Raw genomic sequence first — 27,704 nt, 5'->3', positions numbered from 1 at the left:
ATTAAATTTATTATTAAATTTAGTTTCTACAAGTTGTTGAGCTGAAGAAACAAAATCCTTTTTCGATGCCTCGAATTGAGATCGTGAAGTTATTTTCCAACAAAAACCATAAAAATACGGGTAAAAATGGTTTTTCGTTTGTCTATCGAATTATTACTATTATAAACATGGTCGTTGCCATGTTTATCTGGATTCGTACAATTTACATGTCGATGTAATAACAGACAATTGAATAGAACGAGTTTTATAGCTACCTACTTTACTAATTCGAACGAGGACATTTTGAATATTTGTGACTTTTGTTATGTTTAAAAATTTAGAACTACCTACGCCACGAACAATCAAAAAAAAGTTCAATTAAATTATAAAAAGTTTTTGTTACGTAACACTGATTTATAGTTGTTATTCCAGATCAACTCTCGCAGACTGTTCATTAAACCGCAATCCGTCTTCATGTAAACGACAGAATGGGCATTTAAATAGAACGTATGAATAGTACCTCAATCGTTCTTATTAGATGCGAACACGGCCCGACAGATTTATGCAGTGCTATTTATTATCACACCGAACATTTCATTCACAACTACATACATATATCAGTTCGAAATATATTGATATGTGTACATCGAAAATTTAAGTACAACTTTAGCGCTCATTTTAAAGGGAGGAGATTTTTATATTTGAACATATAAAAAATATCGGTGTAATAAAAAAAAAGCGAATGGTTTTCCACACAAATTAGTCGTGTTTTGACTATGAGCGATATTATCATTGTTATGTGTTTAGCGAAACCATGACTAAAATACGAAGTATGTTAAGTGTTTAGAGTAGATAGATAATAATTAAAAGTAGGTACTCACGTTTCGCTTTTGTCGTAAACAGGGAAGGTCTGATGAGTCAGATCCTGAAGCGATGCGCTGTTCTGCGGCTCAGCAGATATACCCTGAGCTCTCTGCTTTCTGGGACCTCTCGATCCTCGAGCGTACTGCTGGTACGGGAACACGCTCTGCAGCTTGTCCAGCTGCGAGCGCAGTTCCAACATTTCCTGATCACGTTGCTTAAGCAACGCCTCAAGCTCCCTGATCCGTTCGATTAAGGGCTGCATGTCATTCGCCATCGTTGCATTGGCAACGCAATTCTCCGACTCCGCATTCATAGCTGTAGGAGTCCCCATTATACCATTTAACTCGATCTCTCTATACGTTTCGTCTAACGCGCGTCTTTCGCCGTTGACTGTAGGCGCCACGGTAAGCGCTCCTCCACCAGTATTCACTAAGGCCCTCGGCTCATCGTCAGCAGCTCCGCGCTGTGACGATCCAAAGCAGAGGTTGTCGAAGCACACGCGCATTCACTCGGCTACCGAGCACTGAGAGTAACCACTAGGGATCACGTTAGGTTTAAGGAAACGTTTAGTTGTTGCGTTGATGCACTTATAGTTCGGTAACAGTTCGCGGTCAGAGTTCACAGGGGAAGCGCAGGATGTGTGTGGGTAGCGTGTGTGCGAGCCGTGCGGCGCGATCGCGGACGAGCGATGTAGTGTATAGATATACTCGCGCGCCGGCTGCTCACAATCGTGGCTCTCAGCCGTGCGTGCCACCGCCTCGATCTGAAACGAATTTTTTTTCACATTTAAATAAACAGCTGATAGTAGGCGCCGTGCGTGGATCTTTTTTTCACGGTCCACATGGTTTTTAAGTGTAGCCAATAGACAACTTGATGCCGGTACTTATCTTGAGACATGAGGTCGAAGTCTCAATTGTTTTGTATAACGTATTTTCTCTCCGTTCAGCGACAGAAATAGTCAGGGTGGTATGGATCTGCGGGCTTACATTACACCCTTCGGTTGTTGATAACAGTACACTGGTACTTTTGTATAATACTACCTAAGCTGATAGCCTTGAGAGGTTATGTTAGAGTGATCAGGCGAGTAGGTGAGCTCACGGGGCCCAAACCGGGAGTGTTGCTAACACTGGCCCTAGCAAGAGCAGTGCTTCGCAGAATCTACCACCGGATCGGAATCGCGACCAACTGAGAAAATCCGGCGAGAAACTCAGTGGGCTGTGTCTATGGGTCCTATTCTCTGATGACTTCGATATTCACCATTTCCGACATCCACGGTAAGAAATCGGGCGATGCTACTTTAGACCGAGACAACACAGGAGCTTTATTCAATAATTATGTTTATTTATACAAAAACATTTTTTTTTTAATTCAGAAAATATGTAATTCAGATATATATTTGTAGTTTGTAACATCGTCATTTATTATCGTATATGGACAAACTGCTAACAACCTAACCGATGTTGTAGAATTTAGACATTACGAGAATTCAACGAGATTTAATAAAGCAGTCTCAACTGAACAAATATTTAAATAGTGGAAATAGGTCGGGTCGCGGTATTCTCAAAACACCCGAAACATATCGGACGACGTCTCTTGAAAACCTTTAAAACAACATGTTTTTTTTTATTGCTTAGATGGGTGGACGAGCTCACAGCCCACTGGTGTTAAGTGGTTACTGGAGCCCTTGGACATCTACAACGTAAATGCGCCACCCACCTTGAGATATCAGTTCTAAGGTCGCAGCGTAGTTACAACGGCTGCCCCATCCTTCAAACCGAAACGCATTACTGCAGATCACGGCAGAAATAGGCAGGGTGGTGGTACGCGGACTCACAAGAGGTCCTACCACCAGTAAAGTCAAGTGTTGTGAAACGATAATCGTTCACATTGATTAGTTCGTGCAACCGAAGATCGATATTGAAGGAAACTTTGAAACCTTTTTACGCCGACATACCTATTTTGTAATTCGAGGTTGCCGTAACAATTTAACAGTTGCTATCTCGCGCTTTTACACCACGATAAATAGTGTATCAATAACATTTTTCCATACGTAAGAAAGATCTGTGATCACCTGATTTCGTTGCGATAATGTTTCCACATGACCGTTCTATCTAATCAGCATTTTTCAACTGCTGTTTGACATTACGCGAGGTCTATATAGATAACGTAAATATAGATTAAACTAAAGGAACACGCTTTGTGAGTAGTAATCTTTAAGACGAATCTAATGAAACCGTAGTCGATGATTTTAGCCAAGACTTCCACTAACCAGCTTACTGATACATTATCAAATCAACTCATCAGCAGCACCATCAGGTTTTTAGATGGACAAACGAGCCCAAGGTCTACCTGGTGTTAAATTGTTCCTACGGACCTACCAGTACCAACAGTAAGAAATAATGTCGGACGCCTTATCCTAATTCAATTATTGTTCTATTAGATTTTGCGTTAGATGTGTACTCACAATTGCTAAGTTTTATGATGATAGAATAATTTAAATTTACATTTGATCCTTTACATTCATGCAAACATATATTTCATCTCTAAATCAAAATTAAATGTAGATTAGAATAGTATTTTGCAGGATATCCATAAATGCAATTTGCATAAATGTTCAATTTGTATCAATTTTGTGCTACCCTACATAATATTCTCTATGAGTGTCAAGGATCTTAAGAATTAGACAAACAATAACAAACGGTTCCATATAAAAATTAATTTTAACAAAGCGAAGATTAAATCTAATTGTTTTGATGTTACGTTAAAAGATGTATTTTCTTTATTGCGCTAGATTATTGGACGAGCTGACGGCCCACTTAAAAGCAACATCACAGCGAGAATTCCGTCGCCTTTCTTGAAAACTGAACCATAAATCTCAATTGTACTTCTATAAATCGATTCACAAATTTCCCTATAGGTACCGATGTCCCATTTTCATGGACCTAACGTCAATAGCTACGTACGCTAGTCCGTTGAACATTGTTTATGAAATTCACTATTACTAGAGGTCCCGCAGTAGTCGAAATTCGACTATAATTAATTGGAATTGTAAGTTTGTACACTATTATGATGTATTTTATACTTCTATAATCACAAATTTCGCCAAGACTACACTAAAAAAATATTAACAAAGACAAACAATATTTAATCTATTCTCAATTTGACAACAGACGTCAAGAACAAAAGTTTGACAATAAATAGTATGCATGCGTGTGTGCGTCAAATACATGGTATGTAGTGTGTGTAATGTTTTCTTCATTGATTTAATGTATCTTTTATGCATTATTTAAAAAAAAAATTAGCATTGTGCATTTCTTCTTTATATTCTCTATAAGTGTGGAAAATTTCATACTCCTCCGTCCGCGCAATTTTCGTAAAAAGGGATACAAAGTTTTTGCTTCACGTATTAATATATAGATTATTTTTCGTTGGTAGAGCGAGCAAAGTCGACGGGAACATCGAGTACTTAATACTTTTGATAACGTGTCAACGTCAACGATGCGGATGACCTCAAAGCTAATAGTTATATACGATATTAATGCACGTGACACAAATTTTCCGTTTGAACATTCTATACAAAAGGAAACCCGATGTATTTATTTTCTATAAATAACCTATTATAGCTGACAGTAATGAGTGCTCTATATTATTTAATTTACCGAGTTCTAGAATTGTTTTGAAAGGAGGTATTATTAGTGGCACGCTCTTTTTTGCAAATTATAAGGTTCCTGTTTGAAGTGTGTGGTCTGTTTTGTGCAATCCGACCACCATGTTTGACAATGCAATTGAGGCTTGACTACGTGTCTCATGGTATGTAGTGATAATAATTTAACACCAGATGACCCATAAACATGTTGACCATTACGTGATTAAAATGATGTTATAATAGTTATTCCAAAACAATTCAGATTGACACCGTGTCTCAAGGTGGACGGTAATATTCATGTAACCACTTAACACCTATTGAGCTATGAACTTGATTGCTTTTCTACGCTATTGATAATCTATTATGGTTTATGATTTTTTTTTATTGCTTAGATGGGTGGACGAGCTCATAGCCCACCTGGTGTTAAATGGTTACTGGAGCCCATTGACATCTACGACGTAAATGCGCCACCCACCTTGAGATATCAGTTCTAAGGTCTCAAGTATATTTACAACGGCTTCCCCACCCTTCAAACCAAAACGCATTACTGCTTCACGGCAGAAATAGGCAGGATGGTGGTACCTACCCGCGCGGACTCACAAGAGGTCCTACCGCCAGTAAAAGTCTTTAAATTTGGGTAAAATCACATGGCAGCAGTGAAGGGCCACATTGTAAAGAAGAATTTGCAGACTAACTTAAGTATTATATCAACAGTTTCACTAATTTATCTGATTTTTTTTAACGTTGCAATTAAGAAATGCAATGTTTAGTAGTTGCTTGTTTCATGCACTGGTCTATAAGCTGCGAACACATGGCCGCATTCGTTTATCGGATATACCTGACGTTGCACGGCTTATCTCATTTAGTATGCAAAAATTGTCATTTTATCAATCTCAGTCCATTATATTCGTTCAGCCATTTTACCGTGATTGAGTAGCAGTCATTAAAACTTTCACACTTAAAAAAGAATGTAGATAAAAACTATGAAACCAGATGCCAATTTTTACTGATGGTAGGACCTTTTGTGAGTCCGCACGGATAGGTACCACCACCCTGCCTATTTCTACCACGAAGCAGTAATGCGTTTCGATTTGAACGGCGGGGCAGCCGTTGTTACTATACTGAGACCTTAGAACTGATATCTCAAGGCGGGTGGCGCATTTACGTCGTAGATGTCTATGGGCTCCAGTAACCACTTAACACCAGGTGGGCTGTAAGCTCGTCCACCCATCTAAGCAATAAAAAAAAATTGCAATCACATTAAATAGTAAACACAAAGATCGGAGATGGTTTTTGAAATCAGAAACCACGTTCCATTACCGTAATCCGAAACCAGCGGGTAGTTAAAAACACGTAATTATGATAAAAATAGAAAATAAACACAATAAAAGAAATCATTTTAAAAGCTCTCAACTGAAAAAACACGTTGTGCCATTACTAAACTAAGTCAGGGCACCAAGCCAATAATAACGTGAATTATTCACGCTAAATCCAAGAGAGGTTAATAAATAAAACGTTTCGAGTATTTCAAAGGATTCGCTGTACATCAATTCACCAAATCTTTGTGTCTTATTCAAAGATAATCTTAGCTTAATATGAATTAATAAAAGTATACTAACTAGGAGAACAAGTTTATTTACTACTAGCGGCCCGCCCCGGCTTCGCATGGGTAGTAGCGCACGCGATGTAAAAAAAAATATGTAATTTTTTACACGTTGGGTTACATTATTGGAGTTTCAGTAAGGATCCCTAATTTTTTTGAAAATATAATAAATATAGCCTATGTCACCCGGGGATAGCGTAGCTTTCCAACAGTGAAAGAATTTTTCGAATCGGTTCAGTAGTTTCGGAGCCTATTCAATACAAACAAACAAACAAATCTTTCCTCTTTATAATATTATATTAAGTATAGAAAAGACAACATTGTTATGTATGTATGTATGTATATTATACTTTTTGTAACTTAATATAAATTTCATTGCACCTACCACTATCCACTCTGCACTACCTTTGGTTGACTGGTAGAGAATGCTTTAGGCATTAAGTCCGCCAATGTAAATTTTACATGAAATGTAATAAATAAATAAATAAATAAAAACATTGGATATTTTTTTTAATTCGAATCCCCCACTTGAAGCAAACGCAGTCACACTCAATGGCATTGAGTTATGGCTTTCCCAGATTTCAAACCGAAATGCATGACATATTTGCGCCAAAAAAGGCAGAATTATAACGAATGCCTAAAGTCTAACGATATCACTATGCTGTTATAATACTCCAAGAATTTCAACACCTTGGTAGCGTTTATACGGCACCCACCAAAGGAAATGGGATGGTGGTATTCTATACTTTTTATCCAAAATGTCTAAAATGACCTTAATAACGATTTTGAGTTAGTAGATGTCAATGACTAATGATTATTATGTCTACCCCTCTTGGCTGAGCCTTTGCTCGCCCACCTGTCCTGGTGAAACTGGAAAGGCCTTCGGGCCACAAGTAAATTTTCAATCATAAAAAAAAAAAAAAATATATTATGTCTATGACAATGTATCGTAACACAATCGTAATGGTGTGTGGGACTGATTTGGTAATTTTGAATATTTTCATGATATTTTAGATTTATTAGAATCTAAAAATGTATTGTTTTTCTTAGCAGAAAGAAGAATTGTATATAGGGATGTACCAAATGTCAGATTGCATACGTTCAACTTGGTTACAACCACGACCACCAAATTTTCCAATTACTTGAGAATCTAAGTATAATTTAGGTATTTTTATTCCTCTTGCGCTACCTTATCCCATCAACTTATCAACTTAGGCTCAATATTCTCTTCTGTCCGCGCTCTTTTATTCTAACATAAATCATCGTTAATACTGATTCATTATTCCGGATTAATACATAATTCATAAGATAATGTTCTAAAGAGAACAGCCTTACTCCAGTTTGTAGGTGTACTTGTCCCGTTTTGATTATGCAGTTCCGGTAGGTGTACATATATTAATTTAAAGGGCACTTATTAAGCACGTCATAGACAACAATATAGTACTGTACAAAGGGCTCTTGAAAAAGGCACTTGATTATGGCCTTGCGTTTGTATAAGCCCTTATTTTCTTTCAACAAGTTTAGGGACGCATTGAAAAACAACAACCACTTGTGGCAGTTTCTATAGCTGAACGATTTCCTTATTGATTTAAAAATTAAGAATGAAAATTAGTTATCTATATATATATAAAAATGAATTGCTGTTCGTTAGTCTCGTTAAAACTCGAGAGCGGTTGGACCGATTTGGCAAATTTTGGTGTTGAATTATTTGTCCAGAGAAGTGGAAGTCCAGAGAAGGTTTAAAAGGTAGATAAATATGAAAATGCTCGGAATTAAATAAAAATAATAATTTTGTTTTTCCTTTGATGTGTCCTCCGTCGGACGGATTCCTTTTGTTTGTTTTAAGTTTATTTTATACAAAAGTTTAGGTCTTTTATTTATCGATTGAGGCACTGCGAAGTCTGCCGGGTCAGCTAGTTTTCAATAAATATATCGCTTTAGATTTTTAAGAAAAGTTATTAGTATTTGGCAATCGATGATGTCTTTGATAAGCTTCATTAGCTAATTGATTTATATTCCATTTATATGTATGTGTGGTTTGTAGACTGATAACAAATTTATCATCGCACATTGTCTAAACGGCGCAAGTCATTTATCTTTAAATCTCAATGCTCAAGATAGTTTTTTATAAGAACAAAATCATTTCAGTTATAAACAGTAATTATGCAATTATTATTTTTTTAAGTAAATAAATAAATATTTACTAACAGTCACGCCACGTTAACTAGTCCCGTGATAAGTTCGTAAAGAACTTGTATTACATGTACCAGATAACGGAAATAAATATAAGATTTTTATTATACACATACCTACACATATTTAATATACATCCATAACCCTGGAAAATACATTTGTATTTATCATACAAATATCTTCCCTTGGCGGGATTCGAACCCGCGACCCCCTTGTGTAGTGACCATGTCACTGACCACTACACCAGACGGCCGTTAATTGGTATGCGATCAACGGTATTTAACCAGAAATTGGTAGAAACCCTTAGGCGTATCGTTTTCTATAACATTCATATATGATACGTGATTAGACGGTTTGTTGCACGATATATTTTTTTACTAAGCGCTCATCATAACGGCACTTTACTATTTTGAAAACACGTTCAACCGTGTCAGTTGAAAAAATATTTTTGTTAGCTTTATTTAGTCGGAGTTCGGAGACGTCACGACGTGAATTCCGATACCCGTCTGAGACATAAAGTCTAAATCTTCATTATATCGTATTAGGGCTGTCCCACCCTTCAATTAAGGTCATTGAGGCAAAAATAAGCAGCACAGTTGATATCCGTAAAGGCTTTCATGAACTCACATTGTTACATGTCAAATTTAATTTTCATTTCTAACAAATACCTTCACATTTGTGAACTGAATGTGCATCGATTTCATCGTTTGTGTCGAGATTTTCTAATCATGATCACATTTCGTGTATCTTGTTGGTTGGTCTAGTAATTACTGCTTCATTATAATATCTAAGTACCCATTCATCTAGACAACACTTATGTTTAGACACAAGGCAGACGAGTCGGCCCACTAGTGCCTTTATGCTAGACAGAGAACGCTCTATCGCGAAAGTTATGCTATGCATATTTTATACCGGCTCTAGTTTAGCGGAAAAAAACAGAGAATGTCCTCTAAATTCCCTCCAAAAACTCTCTCCTTCGGTTTTCTCGTGGCTATGACGTATTTCTTTTCAAAGGGACCTCGAGAAGACTAATGAAGTTCCAAGTTAAGTAGTGACATGGTTGTGCTTTTAGGATTGCCTCACTCCATTAGGTGGACAACAAGGTCTGCTACAGTGTGCAAAATTCGTACGCTCCCTTTTGTTTGCTAATGTCGCTGTGTAGGCTTATAAAAACCTGTCACAAATTCTGATCTTTTTCTGTACCCTGTCACTTATTTTGGCATTGAATGATGAATATTAGATTTGTAAAACGATTGTAATATTGATCTAGCACCAGACGCAACTTATCGTTATAGATAACCCCTTACATGTTTCCATGTGAAATATCTGTCACCGAGCTTCTTCAAATCAGCGTTCAATTTTCATTCAAGGCACGAGATAAAATTATATAGGATGTACAGGAATTAGCTGTTTTTTCAATGCAGTTTAAAAGTTCTGTAATTTATGTGTGTATTCATTTTATAATGACCACAAGATAGGGTGTATGTAGGGTTTACGTGGGACAATCTAAATAATTAAGAAAGAAGTCAATTTGTACGAAGTAATTGATGCCAATCGAGCTAAGGCATATATAGTCAAGTGAAGCTCACGATGATACCAAATAATCTTGCCGATCAAAGACTCAAGTTAGTGCGTTGAGGATACCAATTTATTCCATAGGTTTGGGCTTGCGACTCGGGGTCAAAGTGTCAAAGTCAAAGTTGAATTGGAACGACTATCCCGTTTTCGAGACAGGAACGAATTATTGATTGGTTCTTGGATAAAATAGGCAGGAAGATGTTACTTGCGAGCTCACGAAACGCTTTATAGAACTATTAGAACTAAAAATAGAAATCAGGGCAAGGATTAACTTAAGTATCTAAGGAACTAAAGTATCATCTGGGATAGATTATTCACACCACATAGCATCCTTTAGTTTTTTTATATTTTTTATTACACGGACTACTCATCGGCTCACGACTCATTCTCCTATTATTAAATGATTACCACCACCTATGGACTTCACAACTTCAATTTTGCCACCTATTTAGAGAATTGTATCTTATAACAGCCACTCCACCTCTAACCAGAACGCAATATTGCTTTGCGGTATTCGTAGGCAAGGAGGTGGTACCTACCCGATGTGATTTCTAAAATGCCCAGCCACCAGTAACAAATGATAAATGAAGTGCATGTGATAGCGATATATGTGAAATATTCACTAATCGATTCCACTCAAATAATTTCATCTTAACCGGAATTTAAAGCTATCAAAAAAAATCTGATCACCAAAAACTTAGTCATCAATTTAACATTGTAAACAAATAACCTGACATGAGACCTCTTGTGTCATGAGTCTTAAGTAATAAAATATCTTCAATCCTCCGCAAAAACATAAATTAACGTAATTTATTTTGTAATAACTACAAGTAGTCTGTTGTGGATAATTAATACACAAATCGAGTATTGTAAAACGGTGTGTAATTACGTTTTGACTTATTATTTGCAAACAATTACTATTTGCGTTGTACAATCATGAGCACAGCTGAGGGTGTAAAAAGATTTTTTCTGAAGATTTTTTTTTTCCTACCAAAGTTGGTAACCTAGCGGATTATGCCAGCGTAACCGGGAAAATAGGAGACCTCACGGGGCTTTACCCTGAGGACGTTGCTAACATTGGCCCTAGCAAGAGCAGTGCTTCGCAGAATCTACTACCGGATCGGAAACGCGACCCACTGAGAAGATCCGGCCAGAAACTCAGTGGGAACGATTCCAAAGTCGATACTATTGGGCATAAACTGCAAATCGCATAACAATTTTTACTTCGTAATAAAGGTAGATACTTATTTATTTGTTACAATAGCGACCCGCCCTCGCTTCGCTTCGGAAACATTAAAACACACATGAAACAAAAACAAAAAAAAAAAAATTCAAAAAGTAGCCTATGTTCATCAGGGACAATGTCGGCTTCTAATGGAAAAATAATTTTTCAAATCGGTCCAGTAGTTTCGGAGCCTATTCGAAACAAACAAACAAACAAATCTTTCCTCTTTATAATATTAGTATAGAAGTATAGATTATAGCTTCCTGTTTTGTGAATTAGCAATGTTTCGCAAAAAAAAATAACCTGCCGCCGTCCCCAGCGTTCTGTTTAGTAGGTACGCCGGTTTTGCGCGTCACTTGTTTTTATTTATGAATGTTACATTTCATGTTAAACAACTAAAAAAGTGTTAGTAACGTAATAAAATGTTTCGGAAGTAATTTTTAACGTTACTCGTCAAGGGCAACTAACTCACTTGTCAATTTTGTGTTATTTATTCGCAATAATCTTGCGTGCAATGCATTCTTATTTTTTATTACTGAGTGATCATCATTATTTATTTCAATCTTGTCTGTTACAATGTATAGTCGCGTTCCTACGTAGCTCTGCGAAAAACTAGGAACATAGGTCTAGTGAGGTTCAAAGTTTGCAATTGTATCTTTAGTTCGTTTGCAAATTCTAAAATCCCAAGGATAAGGAGTCGGGGATTGTATTTATGTGGATCCCTTATATAATATTTTTTACTGGTGGTAGGAGCTCTTGAGTGCCCACGGGTAGGTTATACGGTACGGGTACGGGAAGGTGAAACAGTAATGCGTTTCGGTTTGGGGCAGCTGTTGTACCGTAAAATTGAGACTTTACTTTGAACTCATCTCACAAATCTTGATGTTCTAGGGCTCGGGGTAAGCACTTAACACCGAGATTTTACGAAAGTCTATTAAATACTTTATCAAGTTTCAATCTAAACATTAATCATTATTCAACCCCTCAATTATTCGCGAACGTTCTGAGTAATTTCCACTTGACTTTATTATTTACATACATTATTTTACTTTTAAAATGTCACGCGACTTCATGTCACAACGTTAATTGCAAGTTTGACTGGACCTCTCGTAAACTATTTGAGAAGTGTAGGTATGTACAAAAGGTTACATTACCGTGATTAATGATTTTTACAGAAATAAATAATCTGGCTGTTTAGTGGTCCCTTGTTTCATTTAACAGTTCAGGTATAAAATTTTAATTATTGTTTGTTAATCGATTATTATTCTAATTTTTTACTTAATTATATAAAATAAATTTAATCTGACCCTTTTATCAGAAATTGAACCATTGGTTCCATGGGAAAAGGCTCGAGATAATCCGGTGTCAAAGATTTCAAACTTTTTTTTTATTGCTTAGATGGGTGGACGGGCTCACAGCCCACCTGGTGTCAAGTGGTTACTGGAGCCCATAGACATGCACAACGTAAATGCGCCACCCACCTTGAGATATAAGTTCTAAGGTCTCAAGTATAGTTACAACGGCTGCCCCACCCTTCAAACCGAAACGCACTACTGCTTCACGGCAGAAATAGGCAGGGTGGTGGTACCTACCTGCGTGGACTCACAAGAGGTCCTACCACCAGTAAACTGTCTGTAAGACCATACAAACATTCTTCTTCTTCTTCACTGTATACTTGACAGAATGAACGGGGTCGCGTGCTTAGTGACGAGTTTTACGCGCCACTTCTTCCGGCACATCTGGTGAAACGTGCATGAGGCAATTTGTTACAATCCCCATCTGGTGAATCCATCTACGAGGTCCTGTCACTCGGCGTAACGCCCTCTAGCTCGCTCATTTTCACCGGGCGCTCGATCGAATCCCCATCCATCCCGCGTCACGTGTCCAAAAACTGTACCGTGCAGGAAATACGATCAGGACATAGATCAAGGCATAATGGTTACGCGTCTTGGCTTTCCCAATATACATCGTCGAAAACTTTTTTACAGGTGATAAAACTGTTTCTGAGCGCGGGCGTTAACTAACTATACCGTCCTGCCTAGTTCGATTTGGAAGCTATCACGCGATCCAATTTTAAGCATAGGATGACACAGACAGCACTTCTTCCAATGCAATAAAGACTAAAATCTCATGCCAAGCATAGTTCCACATAGGCCGTAATGTTCTGCCCTACACGACTTATAAAAAGTGACTATTTCGAAATATGATTTCATTTAGTTTTCAAGAATATTGAATGAACATGTTATATTATTAGTCGCACAGCGGGCGATGGAGAGAGCTATGCTCGGTATTTCTCCAAGGGACAAAATCCGGAACGAAGAAATTCGACGGAGAACCAAAGTCGACAACATAGCTCTCAAAGTTAGCAGGCTGAAGTAGCAATGGGCCAGTCACATCTGTCGAGCCGGCGACGCCAGGTGGGGGAGGAAAGTCCTCGAATGGAGGCCACGGATGGGTACCAGGAGCGTGAGGCGTCCTCCAACCAGGTGGACTGACGACTTACTACGCACGGCGGGAAGTCGTTGGATGCGGAAGGCGGAGGACCGCATTATGTGGAAGGCATTGGGGAAGGCCTATGTCCAGCAGTGGGCAGATAAAGGCTGATGATGATGACGATGTTGATGTTATATTACAATTAGTTGCCGTATTCATTCGTTAATTGATCTGAAATCGAGATTTACAATGCCTTATTACGAGTAAGTTGCGTAATAATATTATTTCGGAACGCAGTGTTATCAGAACCACATCTCATTAAAATTTACTTCACAACGAAACGCGAACACTAAAGGTCGAAAAACGATTTACAAGTGAAACTTTAATTTAGTAGTGGTTCATTGTAAATTCTTTCTGGAATTTTCCAGAATTTTGTACAGCTCATTGTGCGCTCAAGTCCAGTTTTGTTAAAATTATGAACGAATTTAAAATGTTCTGTAAAAACGTTAAACTTTTCTCAATAAAGGCAACGTAAATATCGGTGGACAAAATTTTTGAAAAATATCTATTCACATGCTGTTTGATACTTTCGTGGTTATCTAATCAACAAATATTTTTATTTAATCGGCCTTACGACCATGTCATTTAATTTCCATGGGAACTCACTAGAGTTTAAAAACGTGATAAAAAGAATAAGGACCAACAAAATAAAAGTAACTTTGATACGTTTTTAAAGTCACATTCTTGTATACCGTTTCTTCCTCCGAAACTTTTAAATAGATAAAGTACTTAATACTTACCTACTTAATATTTTTATAATAAGGAACTTCGTTCCTATCCAGTGTCCCACGACATCACACATCTTTTTTGTTTTGTTTTAGACGAACCAGAGCTGACTTAGTATTAAGTATTTACCAAACTTCCAAACAAGGCAGTCGAAGACTAAACTCTATAGTTGAAGGTTGGGTTACACTTCAAAACCTTCATTGCACCATATGATTTGAAAAATAGGCCTTCAACAATCCCTAGAAATCAGAAACACACATAAACGCCCAATCAAATTTCATATGCCACTGAATTACGATTAAATGTAGTCAACTAACTTAAAGACGTTATAACAAAAGGCTATCAATTGATACACTTTACTTTACGAGGTACAAAGAGCGAGGACCATTAATTTAACTGTACAACATTGTATAAGCTGTGCAGTCTTACTATTTTTAGATCGGAGCCAATTAAATTCAATTCCAGTGTGCCGAGGGTTGTCACAAGTACAATCACGTGATTTACGAGTAACCAACGAACTGGATGACGTGGCGTTTTAGTGAAAACGCGTTTTATTTGCTATTTAACTAAATAAGTGTCGCTTATTGATTGAGTAACGCGTGTGCCCGGTGGTCTTGTTGTGGCTGTGATCTGTCTGTAAATGTTAACAATTTTTAAGTCGTTATTCATTAAATTTAAGTGATCGTTTCGATTTATTGTTTTTATTTATTTATTTTTATGAATGTGGGATTACTGGTGGCCCAGAGGCCTTTCCAGTTTCACCAGGACAGGTGGAGCTCGGTTCATTGTAAGCGGCTATGTTACGTATTGAATTCAGATATAAAGACCAAATAGACTTTCGGTTATTAATGCATATGTAACATTGAACTCGTTTTTATTTGCAAATAAGTCCCTTGCTTCTTGAACCCCTAATTTCTATTTATTTGCGAAGCAAGTTGCTAGCTCTCATGGCTAGAAACATCCCATATGATGCTGTCCATGTTTACCGCAAAGCAAGAATGCGATCTGGTTCAAAGGGTACGATAGCCGCTGTATCAGGAATTGAGTTATCGCCATTAGTAGGTAGTGGCTTGACTATGTCCGAGGCTAGGCCATTAACTAATCTGACAGTAAATGCAAAAAAATTAGAGACTTATCTCACATTTCATGGCTTCCGTGACTGTTCAATCTCAAGTGAACCGTAAGTTCGTCCATTTTAGCTGATAGAAAGTAAACATAAATGTAGAACAAAAAACTTTTTAAGCTATTGTATAGCTTCAATCGCGGGCCTTGAGCGCGGCGACTAAATCAAGAAATTCCGTAGCGAAAATAACCTGACACCCCCACTCCGCCTACCATTTAGCTCGCGTTCAACACATTCACACGTTGCGCTGGTGTAGTGTTTGTGAATAAGCGCGCGGCGTGACGTCGCACTGCATGAGCATCATGAAAGTCTGCCTATCTCTCTCTCGCGCGGTCTAGCTTATGAGTTTGAAGGGGACAGTTAATGTTTTGCTTTTGTTGATGTTTATAAATATAGCGTGGTCTTATTTTTATTATTGTTTTAATATTAAATTATTATTGTCTAATTATAATTGCATAAGTTGATAAAAAATGCTTTGCAATAGCTTTACCGCGGCAGTCCCCGCCACACGTCTTTTTTTTATTTATTCCTGATATAGGCGTGACGAACTCCTGGCCCACCTGCTGTTAAGTGGTTACCAGAGTTCATAGACATCTACAAAGTAGATGCCGCCACCCGCCTTGAGACAAGAGCTCTAAGGTCTCAGTTTGTACAGTATAACGACTGCCCGGCCTTTCAAACCGAAACGCATTACTGCTTCACGGCAAAGATAGGCAAGGTGGTGGTACCTACCCGTGCGGGCTCACAAAAGGTCCTACAAATAGATATTTTTTTTAAGTCTGGTTCTAATAATTTCCCTAGCATATTTTGATCAGTCGAATTCCATTGGGATGGAATTCCGCTGTGCGTATAATAAAACTAAACGATAGCACATTTGGACACCGAAATCTCTAAGACGTGCTCGGAGCTGAACAAGGGACTTCCGCGGCATGCGTCATTATTTAATTGAAACAGCGTCTAAGCGTAATTTTATATCTAGGGCGGCTTAAAAATGACGTCCCAAAAACATCGCAACGTTGTCGAACAATGAAGTGACCACGTTATGTGTTTTTAACTGCTTATGGGACGATGCGGACGGGTACCCTAACCGGGAAAAAACGTCCGTAACGTAAGATTTTTGTTATTAATGTTTAGTCTTAGTATGATGGCTATACAGTATCTAATGTATAATCTACGTGATGACGGTTATTATTATTATTCATATAAATAGTTGTTTCTTTGTAAATTATTATTATATATTTTTTATAAATCAATGTGAATAAAATAAAATTGATAACTTTGTAAAGTAGTTTTTATTTTTATTTTTATTTTTATCAATAAATAAATCATAATAAAAAATGTATACCCGAATAATTATATTTTTATAATAAGGAACTTCGTTCCTATCCGGTGTCCCACGACACCGCACATCTTTTTTTTATATTTACGTGATGATATAATATATTATAGAAATTCCAGTTTTAATTTTTGATTTATGGAAAATTCCTCACCAATTATTGTTCATGTATAAAAATGCAATATTTTTTTAAGTTTAGAGTGAAGCCTAATTTTTAGTAATTCAGGTATCTGCAAATGGCTGCGCTGTATTAAAAGTTGAATTTGAATAACGCTTAACTTCATCGCATTCACAGAAACTACGGGTAATAGTTCTAATAACATTTATATACATCGCCTTAAAAGGCAGAAGACAAATATAAGATCCCGCTGATATAAATATTAATCCTCCATCAACATCAATTTTTATTTTAAAACGTGCAAATCCGAAGAAACTTCCAGAAACAAATTAGTAAACTAAACACGGCGTAGCGGCAATCAAACGAGAAGTAAAATAAAACGGTTATTTTTAACCGAATTTATTTGTTTCACGAATGATTGCATCAGATACCCCGATCGTTTTTTTTTCCGATACACAATCAATGTTACAAATCACATTAATTATCCGTTAAACTTTACATATGTGAGACGTGCGCGTTTTGTAGCAGTAAACAAAACGACGAGTAGCCTGTGTCCTTGTTATTTAAAGAAAAAATAAATAAACACTTTTTAGATTTAGATCTGTGTAAATCTCTATGCGAGAATTATTTATGTTTCTGTGAACGTTTATATAAAAAACGAAACACCTTTACATCGATTAGTAGACGGAACGAGATATCGTACCATAGAAATTTTAAGATACACTTATACTTTGATATAAAATATCAGATAATAGCCCCCAAAATACGATATTTTTGAAGTTATACTTCTTTAGGCGCGTTATGAAAAATTGATGAGAGTGAAATTTTACGATGCGCGCGCACCGTGACACAAAATTAACAGAATGAAGTTGCCCACTAAACCACTCATTACAATACGACCGACGTAACTTGGCGAGTCTGAATATAGCCGCAGGTGAATTTTCCGAACCGTACCGAGAATTACCGAATTTATACGATGTCAAGAAAAGGTATGTTCAATATGCGTGTTTGAGGATGTTGTTTAATCGATTTTTTTTCAAATTGATTAAAATTTTAATAAAAAAAAAAGAAATAAGTTTAATAAAAATAAAGTATAACTTCTTACGCGCGTACATAAGTACACGCACCCTTTTTTTGTTCATAATTAAAAAAGGAATCGTTTTTATTCCAAATCAAATCTATATAAAGTAAAATGATTTTAAGGACCTCATAATAAAATTGATACAATCGCTTGCATTGAATGCGTCAGCTTCGGTACATTTATCACTCGTATTTAGGACATACGTCTGCAATACAATGGACATACAATCTACTGTCAATACGGAGGTTTAAAGCGCGTGACCAAAGTAAATATAGACAATTCGTTATGTAACGTTGTGATGTTCGACAGCCCCCCAGATACGGTTGTCAACAACCACATTTAAATGTAAATACAAGTCAGATGTATTCTCGAGTGCAGTCAAATCATAAAGCATTCAGTGCATTCAGATCGGTTTGACATTGAGATTCAGGTAAATTTATTAAAAGTACATGAAGTGAGCAATGTTGCTTACAATGTTGTGTTTTTAAATGCATCTGTTATTTTGATAAATTCATATCGTCTATCGTCTAATTTTAATAAATCGATCTATGCTTTTCTAAACAGCCGCTTCACGAAATCATTGCTAATATTATATAATCGAAGAAATACAGCAAATTACTTCCGAAAACCAGCACAGCGCTGATTTAGCGCTGCCACAGCATAAGTTTAGAACAGCTTTTCCCAAGGTTGGCGATAACGCCCCCTTGTGGGTGCTGCAGGTCTAAAGGAGGGCGGTAAGAGACCCAGGAGGACTCTTAGACACCGACTAAACTCTCACTATAGTGGTTTTTAAGTAGGTGAAAAAATGGGGGAACTAACAAATAATTTATTCTCAAAATGGGCAGTAGACAAAATAAGTTTGGGAGCCCCTGGTTTAGAATAACAAGCCCTTCAGGATCTATAATGCAAAAATATGCCTATGATTGTTGCACTGAATAATGAGATACGTACAATAGTTTTACAAGGTGAATGAATATTTAGTTGTTTTGTATCCTGAATCAAGAACGAGACAGGTTGTAATATATGCCTTCATAAACCCAAGTATCACCTGTTAGACACTTGTTCAGTGCAGGTACTTGATTATTTATTGCCTACCGTCGACATTAGCGATTGCCAAAGAAATCTAAGCTGTATTCCGTTGTGTTATAAAACATTATTCAAATATAAAATAGTAATACTTAATGACTAAAATTTGCCGTTACAAGATAGGCTTTATTGAATTGAGTTAGACAGAAGGTCTGTACTGTCACAATAACAATCGAAAGCGTACTGAAATACCTATAGTTTAAGGTCGATTATTCCTTAATTTCGAATAATTAATAGATCAGTACATTGCGTACGAAATTTCATTGATCATTCTTAGCTTGTCAAAATACTAATATTATTTTTAATGTGCACTTCCTATTTGAGTGTTCGAACTACGTGAGTATTAGCGCGTCTGATAGTTTTGGATAATGATTTGATTACGGAAATGTACATTTAGTTTTACGACGCTGTAATTTTTAATTTAAATTAATTTACTGTCAAACCAATAAAACGTTTCATTAGTTATGTATTTTTGAATAGATTTTTCTTAATTAGCGTAGATGAGCACCCGAGTACACGGCTCACCTTGAAACGTGAAGTCGAGTCCAGTCATATCCACATTAAGTTTATATAATTGATTAAATGAATTACTGCTTCGGAGCAGAAATTACTACTTATGATATTATGGCGTATAGTGATCCCGCAGGTACGAAAATATCTGTTGGCCTGACGCCTTCAGCTCTAACACTAGAAGCATGTTTAGGGACCCCGGTAACCGTACTCGTCGAACTCGATAAAGAGTACCACGTGCAACCTAACCCAGCCTAACCAACCTAAATCAGCTCGCTGAGTTTCTCACCGGATCTTCTCATCGTGTCGCGATTCCGATCCTATAGTAGATTCATTCGCGAAGCAGCTGTTCTTGAGTTCTTAGGTCTCCTTCGGAGGCGCTCGGGCAGCTGTTAGCAAATCCCACCCCTCCTGGCTGAGCCTTTGCTCGCCCACCTGTCCTGGTGAAACTGGAAAAGCATCCGAGACACTGGTAATCCGTCAATCCTAAAAAAAACTGTTGGCCGACGTAGACTATGCCGTATAGTCGACTATCGCCTCTACGACTTCGTTGGCCGGGCGTCCATTGGCAGGGCTGCGCGGAATCCCCACTACCATTACCCGGGTACTGCCTCTGACTGGAATCGGGCGTGGGGAGTACAGGGGATTCCTTTAATTAATGGGCCTTTAAAATCTTCGGCATCGGCCTTTACCACATTCGGCCATTGAGCCCGAAATACCCCACGCGCTTCTGGCGTATACCTACATTACATTAAGTCCTTGATTAAGGTGATTCACGCTGTAATGTCTATGGATTCCCTTTCTTTTAGCCACTTGCACCAGGTGGGCCGAGATCTCGTCAGGATGTTAGTAAAATGAAGAAATGTGTAACATGTTTTTTTTATTGCCTAGATGGTTGGACGAGCTCGTAACCCACATGGTGTTTAATGGTTACTGGAGCCGATAGACATCTACAACGTAAATGTTGCCACCCACCTTGAGACATGAGTTGTAAGGTCTCACTTTTAGCAGTACAACGGCTGCCCCACCCTTCAAACCGAAACGGCAGAAATAGGCAGAGTGGTGGTACCTACCCGTGCGGATTCACAAGACGTTCTACCACTAGTAATTGTTTTAATATTCAAATAATAAATTAAATATGCCATAAAGAACTAGAATTGTGAGTAGATAATCAAAACCTAAATAAAATATAACATAAATGGTTAAAATCAATGTGATTTCTGGGGAATATTTTTTTATGTTGTAACTTTCTTAGATGAGCTACATAAAAATTGACTATATGGTTGCAATGTATGCCTTGAGTTATCAATGATTAGGGCCGAATTAATTTAATACAAACTTCATTCGAGAATTGAGAATAGGAATATTTTAGCAAACCGATCTTTCCTACTGCGTTGAAGGATTATATAGCTGTTGTAATCTTGTTTGATAGGTCTGGTTGTACGATGTCTATATATTTTGGTAAGCGCCGAATACTGGGTGAACAATGACCACGATCGATATGCTGATAAATAATGTATAGATTAACTATCATAAACTTGGTTGCCTAATTTTGTGATCGTGATTAATCGTATTGAAAAGGACAAAGTGGTTTGAAAACAGTTGGAACGTGTTGCTATAAGAAATATTTCAAAAACGTTAATGTCGATAACGAAACACCTTTATACAACTAGCTTGTGAATTAAATATCGAATTATAAATTTCTTTGTTAGTTGATTAGTACTATATTGTTATACTAGCGGACCCGGACGAACTTTGTTCCGCCACGCTGTTTGTTTTAATCACGTCAACTTCAAAATTCTACTTTAATTAACCATAGAATATATTACGTTTAGCTGTCAGTTGCGTTTTGTTATTCTATATCAGTTGCGTTTTGTTATTGCATATCAGTTGCGTTTTGTTATACCACGTTTTATGTCACGTCCCACGGGAACGTGTTAAAAAGTGTCCTATGTCCTTCTCTTCTAAGTTACCTCCTCACCAATTTTCAGCCAAATCAGTTCAGCCATTCTTGAGTTATAAATAGTGTAACTAACACGACTTTCTTTTATATACATATATAGATTATAGTGAAGCTTTCTAAATTAAGATGAAAAATCAATTCGCTAAAACATGGACTTATTTAAAGCATTTTTTTTTTAAAAGGGAATATTAATTGTTAAATTTGGAATCTAAGCATTCACGTTGGCTTGAAGATTAATTTCTTTGAATATTAAACATTAAATACCCTCTAATTTACCGGAATTAATAATAAGTTAAAGAGACATTTTATATTATTTTGTTCGCTTAAAGCGTAATACGGTCTTTTTCTTGTTACAGTTTTTTTTGTAGTTCTTATACTAAAACAAAAGATCAACATTTACACACGGAACTATATTAATGGCCCGCTTTTAGTAGTGTCAATAATAACAATTACAGTGAGGGTACTAATAATATATCGTGTTTCATAGATTTATCACTGACATTTGTTCAGATATATAACCGTTAAGTGAGTTCAAACAAAACGTTGATTGAGAATTTGTTGAATGAAAAAAAAAAGTATCTATAAGTTGTATCGGTGCTGAAGTGGATTGAAAGCCCATAGGAGTACTGGTGGTAGGACCTCTTGTGAGACCGCGCGGGTAGGTACCACCGCCCCGCCTATTTCTGCCGTGAAGCAATAATGCGTTTCGGTCTGAAGGGTAGGGCAGCCGTTGTAACTATACTGAGATCTTAGAACATATCTCAAGGTGGGTGGCGCATTCACATTGTAGATGTCTATGGGCTCCAGTAACCACTTAACACCAGGTGGGCTGTGAGCTCGTCCACCCATACAAGCAATAAATAAAAAAAAAGAATAGAAACAGTCATCCCTTCCGTTTTGTAAGATAGATCACTTATGGTTATGATACAATTAGGACATACAGAGTAGAATGTCTCACTTCCGCTACGAAATGTGATTTAGTGAGAAATGCAAGCTGATCTGTGTTAAATTTACTTAGTAGTATAATTGTAGTATAATGTCAGATGTCTTAGTAGTATAATGTCAAATTCGAAACAATAATAAAACGAATTCGTCGTGGCCTAAAGGATAAGACGTTCGGTGCATTCGTATATAGCGATGCAACGGTGTTCGAATTCCGCAGGCTGGTACCAATTTTTCTAATGAAATACGTACTCAACAAATGTTCACGATTGACTTCCACAGTGAAGGAATAACATCGTATAATAAAAATCAAACCCGCAAAATTATTATATAATTTGCGTAATTACTAGTGGTAGAACCTCTTGTGAGTCCGCACGGATAGGTTCCACCACCCTGCCTATTTCAGCCGTGAAGCAGTAATGCGTTTAGCAGGTAGGTGGCGCATTTACGTTGTAAATGTCTATGGGCTCCAGTAACCACTTAACACCTGGTGGGTTGTGAGCTCGTCCACCCAGCAACACAATAAAAAAAAAAAAAAAGAATAAATTTGAAACATAAAAATTATTATTAATGATTGCGCATTGTCGTCGCGACACTAAGTCCGGGCGCGCAGTTTAGCGTCCCCAACGTAATTGAAATCTCGTGATATCGATATATTAACTTTAAACAGGCAGAATACATAACTACATCTATTACGCATAGTTCGCAATTGAAACAGTTTTACTATGCTCATATTTGTATACCCGCAGCGTAATGCGAAATTAGTTGTTATATGACGTGTGTTAGTTGATTTTCGAACGTTTGTCATTCACTAGATGAGCAGATGATGATCTTACAGGTGCTGCCCTATGTACGTGATGGACAAATATTCTAAGAATATGGGACCACCTTAAATGTATGCGCAATTAAGAATCTAATTAAGTAAATTGTTCAAAATGAAACATCGTTAAACTTCAGAACGCAACTGACAGCTGATGTCAAAGTGACAATAGGGCTCTCTCTCTCTCCCTCTCCCTCTCTCTCTGTCTTATACCTTTTTTTCTTCTTTCCCTACTTCGCACAGCCACAGCTCATTTAGCCATTTACTAAATTATATAAAATACAGTGATTTCATAAAATCAAAATACCAGCGACCCTAGAACAAAAAAGCTCGATGGCCCATCAAAATTACAAACAAAAATAATTAAAAAATCTTCTATGTTATTGGTGGCGCTTATATTATTATTATGGTTATTATTTAATTTTTGTTTTAGAGTACGTATCTTTTAGTTTCCGTAACATTTTTAATATTAGATGCCATTTATTTTTGGATTTCAGTAAAAGCAATATGCGGACATAAAATATTATCAACGTTTTGCTTCATATGATCTTAAATAATTATATTTGTAGGTTTGTAAGGTGATTTGTTTCTGTGAGTAGATTTTCCGGTAAAATTTTCATTACCATTTTTTTTTACCCAAACCAAAATTCGATACTCATTCAAAATCTATGAAATCGAATTAAAATAGCTATATATTATCAATATATTTTTACAATATCACAATAAAAAGTTTCCAAGGAACATCTTAAAATAATCAAAAAGGCATATTTTTTTTTTTTTTTTTTTTTTTTTTTATTGCTTAGCTGTGTGGACGAGCTCACAGCCCACCTGATGTTAAGTGGTTACTGGAGCCCATAGACATCTACAACGTAAATGCGCCACACACCTTGAGATATAGTTCTAAGGTCTCAGTATAGTCACAACGGCTGCCCCACCCTTCAAACCGAAACGCATTACTGCTTCACGGCAGAAATAGGCGGGGCGGTGGTACCTACCCGTGCGGACTCACAAGAGGTCCTACCACCAGTAATTACGCAAATTATAATTTTGCGGGTTTTCATTTTTATTACACGATGTTATTCCTTCACCGTGGAAGTCAATCGTGAACATTTGTTGAGTACGTATTTCATTAGAAAAATTGGTACCCGCCTGCGGGATTCGAACACCGGTGCATCGCTTCAACACGAATGCACCGGACGTCTTATCCGTTAGACCACGACGACACCCATTTAATCTGGTTTTGTTTTTTTCCATAAGCAATTTTCAAATTGACGTTTTTGAACACAGTGCTGGATCAAAAGCGCCCTGTTTCTTATTTTAATCACTATTACACTTCCTAAATTACCGTAGGAATGCATTACAATAATGTGGATATCACTTGAACACAATTTATAAATAGCCAGGCTCCGTGACAGAGTAATTCTACACCAATTACCTACTTTAGTAGACAAGGTTGAAGCACAGCAAATTGTAATATACATATTTTACGGTGACTAATTTCCCACACAACAATAACACATTTAATGTATTGTACATAACTAAATATCATAAATCTGTTTGTTAAATCACTAATCATCAGAGATTTTAGTGATGTATTATATTGGCAAATTTTTTGTACGCAGATACTATAAATGTCATAGCAAGTTGGTTATTAGAAGTGAAAATGTTTTAATAACGGGCGTACAAATAAGATAGAATGCTAATATAAGTTATCGAAACTTTATGAAAAATTAGTCAGTACTGGAATAACTAATGCCTTATTACATATATCCGGTAACCACTTAACACCCACCCGGTGGGCCGTGCTCATCTTGCTATTTCAAATCATAATTTTTTCCCCCTACCTATTTGCAAGTAAACAAGGGGCTATTCTCCCACAGACACAGCCTAGTGAGTTTCTCGCGGGATCTTCTCAGTGGGTCGTGTTTCCGATCCGGTGATAGATTCTGCGAAGCACTGCTCTTGCTAGTGCCAGTGTTAGCAACACCCTCCGGTTTGAGCCCCGAGAACTCAGCAACGCTAGGGTATTACTGATATAGCCTCTCAAGGATATCAGCATAGGTCGAAAAACAAAGAAAAAGGCTATTCAAGTTTCGCGCGGACGTGTGAAATGCATGTAAAGCACTGTCATAGTAGGCAGTGGCTTGGCATTGCCAATGAGATTGCTGAGGCTCATGAATGACTGTGAGTGACAAAAAATAGACAGCACTAGACGTACTCGCCCGTTTCGCATTTAAAATTAACGTCATTATGTATTGTCATTATTATTAGGAAGTCTAACACTCATATCAATATTAGCCTATCCATTAAGTACATGTATTTTCTACATGGATACCAAGTTTCAAGTCAATCGGATGCATGTTTCAGTAGTTATAACGGAACATCCGTAAAAACCACTGTAGATTTATATATTACTAGCGACCCGCCCTCGCTTCGCTTCGGAAACATTAAAAAACATATGGAACCAAAAAAAAAAAATTTAAAAAAAGTAGCCTATGTTCATCAGGGACAATGTCGGCTTCTAATGGAAAAATAATTTTTCAAATCGGTCCAGTAGTTTCGGAGCCTATTCGAAACAAACAAACAAACAAATCTTTCCTCTTTATAATATTAGTATAGATTATAGATTAGTATAGAAGTATAGATGTTGGTATATACTTTTGGGAGTATATCACCTTTGTCACCTTTAGGCCCGATTTTTTTTTGTTATCTCTGTTTACAGACCGCTGACAGACCGCAGTTTGTATATACGACACAGCTGACGATGAGTGGAAACCGTCGCCCAGAGAAATCATCCAGGCATTGCCAGGATACAACATACCACTAATAATAATACGATTCGAATTAGTATCTATTTTAAAGTGTGCAATAAAGCATAACGTCGCTGTCAAACCAAAATCTGCTATGTGCAAAAACTCTATTTTGAATTAACGAGTAAAAACATTTTCGTATAAAATTTGATATGAAAGTGAATTTTTAAGAACTATATCAAATGAAAGCTATAGATAAATATTAAAGCTATAGACACATAACAGTTTTTTTATACGGTAGATAGGGCTGTGAACTATACGAAAAGGTCAAAAAGTAAAAATCTCAAAAAGTCCACATAGCAGATTTTGGTTTGACAACGACGATAATCTCACGTGCAAAAGTATCTTATCCCACTCACTCACTGTCTTTTTCTAGTATCGCTGTGTCGTTACATCGATTTTTAAATCACTATGATTCTGGATGGATGGTCATATCGTGCAAAAACAAAACGCGTGATAACTTAGCGACAAAAGCAGACAATATTTTTAATTCTCGGTACATACCTACGTCGACATCATACAAAAGTGAACGTGCTATCAGAAAAAGTCATAAGACACGAAACGTTCTAATTGCATTACATTAAAATATCAATAGAGACATTACAAGAACTGGTTCAAACACTTGATAGTCTGTTTGTATCAACAAAAGAACAGGTTTATAGAATGACAGTATAAACTCAATTTAGTTAATGTACGCGAACGGCCATTTACCGAATAGTTCATCTTTGTTAAACAAAAAAAAAGATATAAATGTGTTTCCTTATGTGCATGCGAAAGAAATCAAAAAAATCTTTGTTGTATTTGAATTATTTGCCAACTCACCATTCGTAATTATAATTTGCTTATTTATTTATTTTTATGGTAGGCAGCGGCTTGGCTCTGCCCCTGGCATTGCTGACGTCCATGAGCGACGGTGACCACTTACCATAAGGTGGGCCGTGTGCTCGTCTGCCCAAATCGGCAATAAATAAAAAATACTAGCTGTACCCGCCCGCTTCGCTGGACATTTCAAATGAACATAATTATTGTCATTATTACAGTTTCTTTATAAAAAAAATTTAAGTTTCTCTTCTCGTCTTAAATCAATCTTTTCTTTAATTAATAAATCAACTATTTTTTTTTTACTTTTAAACAAACAAAGTTTTAATGCTACAGAAAAAAAAAAAGAATTTAGTAGTTTAATTTATTAAAATTAATAATAATAGTAATTAATGTACATGATAATCATAATAATCAATAATAAGTTGATAACAGTTAAAATTTAAAAATTTATCGCTTTTGAACATTAGCGCCCCCACAATGATACGATCATTAACGCCCCCGCAACTGGTGTAGAGTCCAACACTCATATAAATATTAGCCTATCCATTAAGTACATGTATTTTACATGGATACCAAGTTTCAAGTCAATCGGATGCATAGTTCAGTTAGTTATAACGGAGCATCCGTAAAAACCACTGTAGATTTATATATTAGTATATATATAGATTTATTCAGATATAATGTTAAGAATAATATCGAGGGGTGTAATAAGGCTATTTTGTTTAAGCGACATTTTTGCAAATTTACAGGACAGCCATTTAAAGGTTTTTAAAGGACATCGGGCAC

The 27,704-nt window shown here is 36.7% G+C and overlaps 1 protein-coding gene and 1 long non-coding RNA gene across 3 annotated transcripts in view; one reads left to right on the top strand and one right to left on the bottom strand.

The window, feature by feature from the left end:
- Positions 1-27,704, bottom strand: part of for (cGMP-dependent protein kinase for) — a 160,720-nt gene that overhangs the window by 103,095 nt on the left and 29,921 nt on the right. For both annotated transcript variants that reach the window (XM_028184743.2, XM_028184749.2), the window contains exon 2: positions 861-1,606. In XM_028184743.2, the coding sequence (XP_028040544.2) occupies positions 861-1,348 (488 nt within the window). In that variant the 5' untranslated portion in view covers positions 1,349-1,606. The remainder of the gene's footprint in view (positions 1-860; positions 1,607-27,704) is intronic.
- LOC149503272 (uncharacterized) overlaps positions 11,142-27,704 on the top strand; it is a 394,089-nt gene continuing 377,526 nt past the window's right edge. Inside the window, exon 1 of the long non-coding RNA XR_016325692.1 lies at positions 11,142-11,334. This is a non-coding gene — a long non-coding RNA (uncharacterized LOC149503272). The remainder of the gene's footprint in view (positions 11,335-27,704) is intronic.

This window comes from Bombyx mandarina, chromosome 03 (genome assembly GCF_030267445.1).
Source record: "Bombyx mandarina strain Sakado chromosome 03, ASM3026744v2".
Taxonomy (NCBI): Eukaryota; Metazoa; Arthropoda; class Insecta; order Lepidoptera; family Bombycidae; genus Bombyx; species Bombyx mandarina.
Note: the sequence above shows the minus strand (reverse complement) of the source record. Positions and strands in the feature narration are given on the sequence as shown.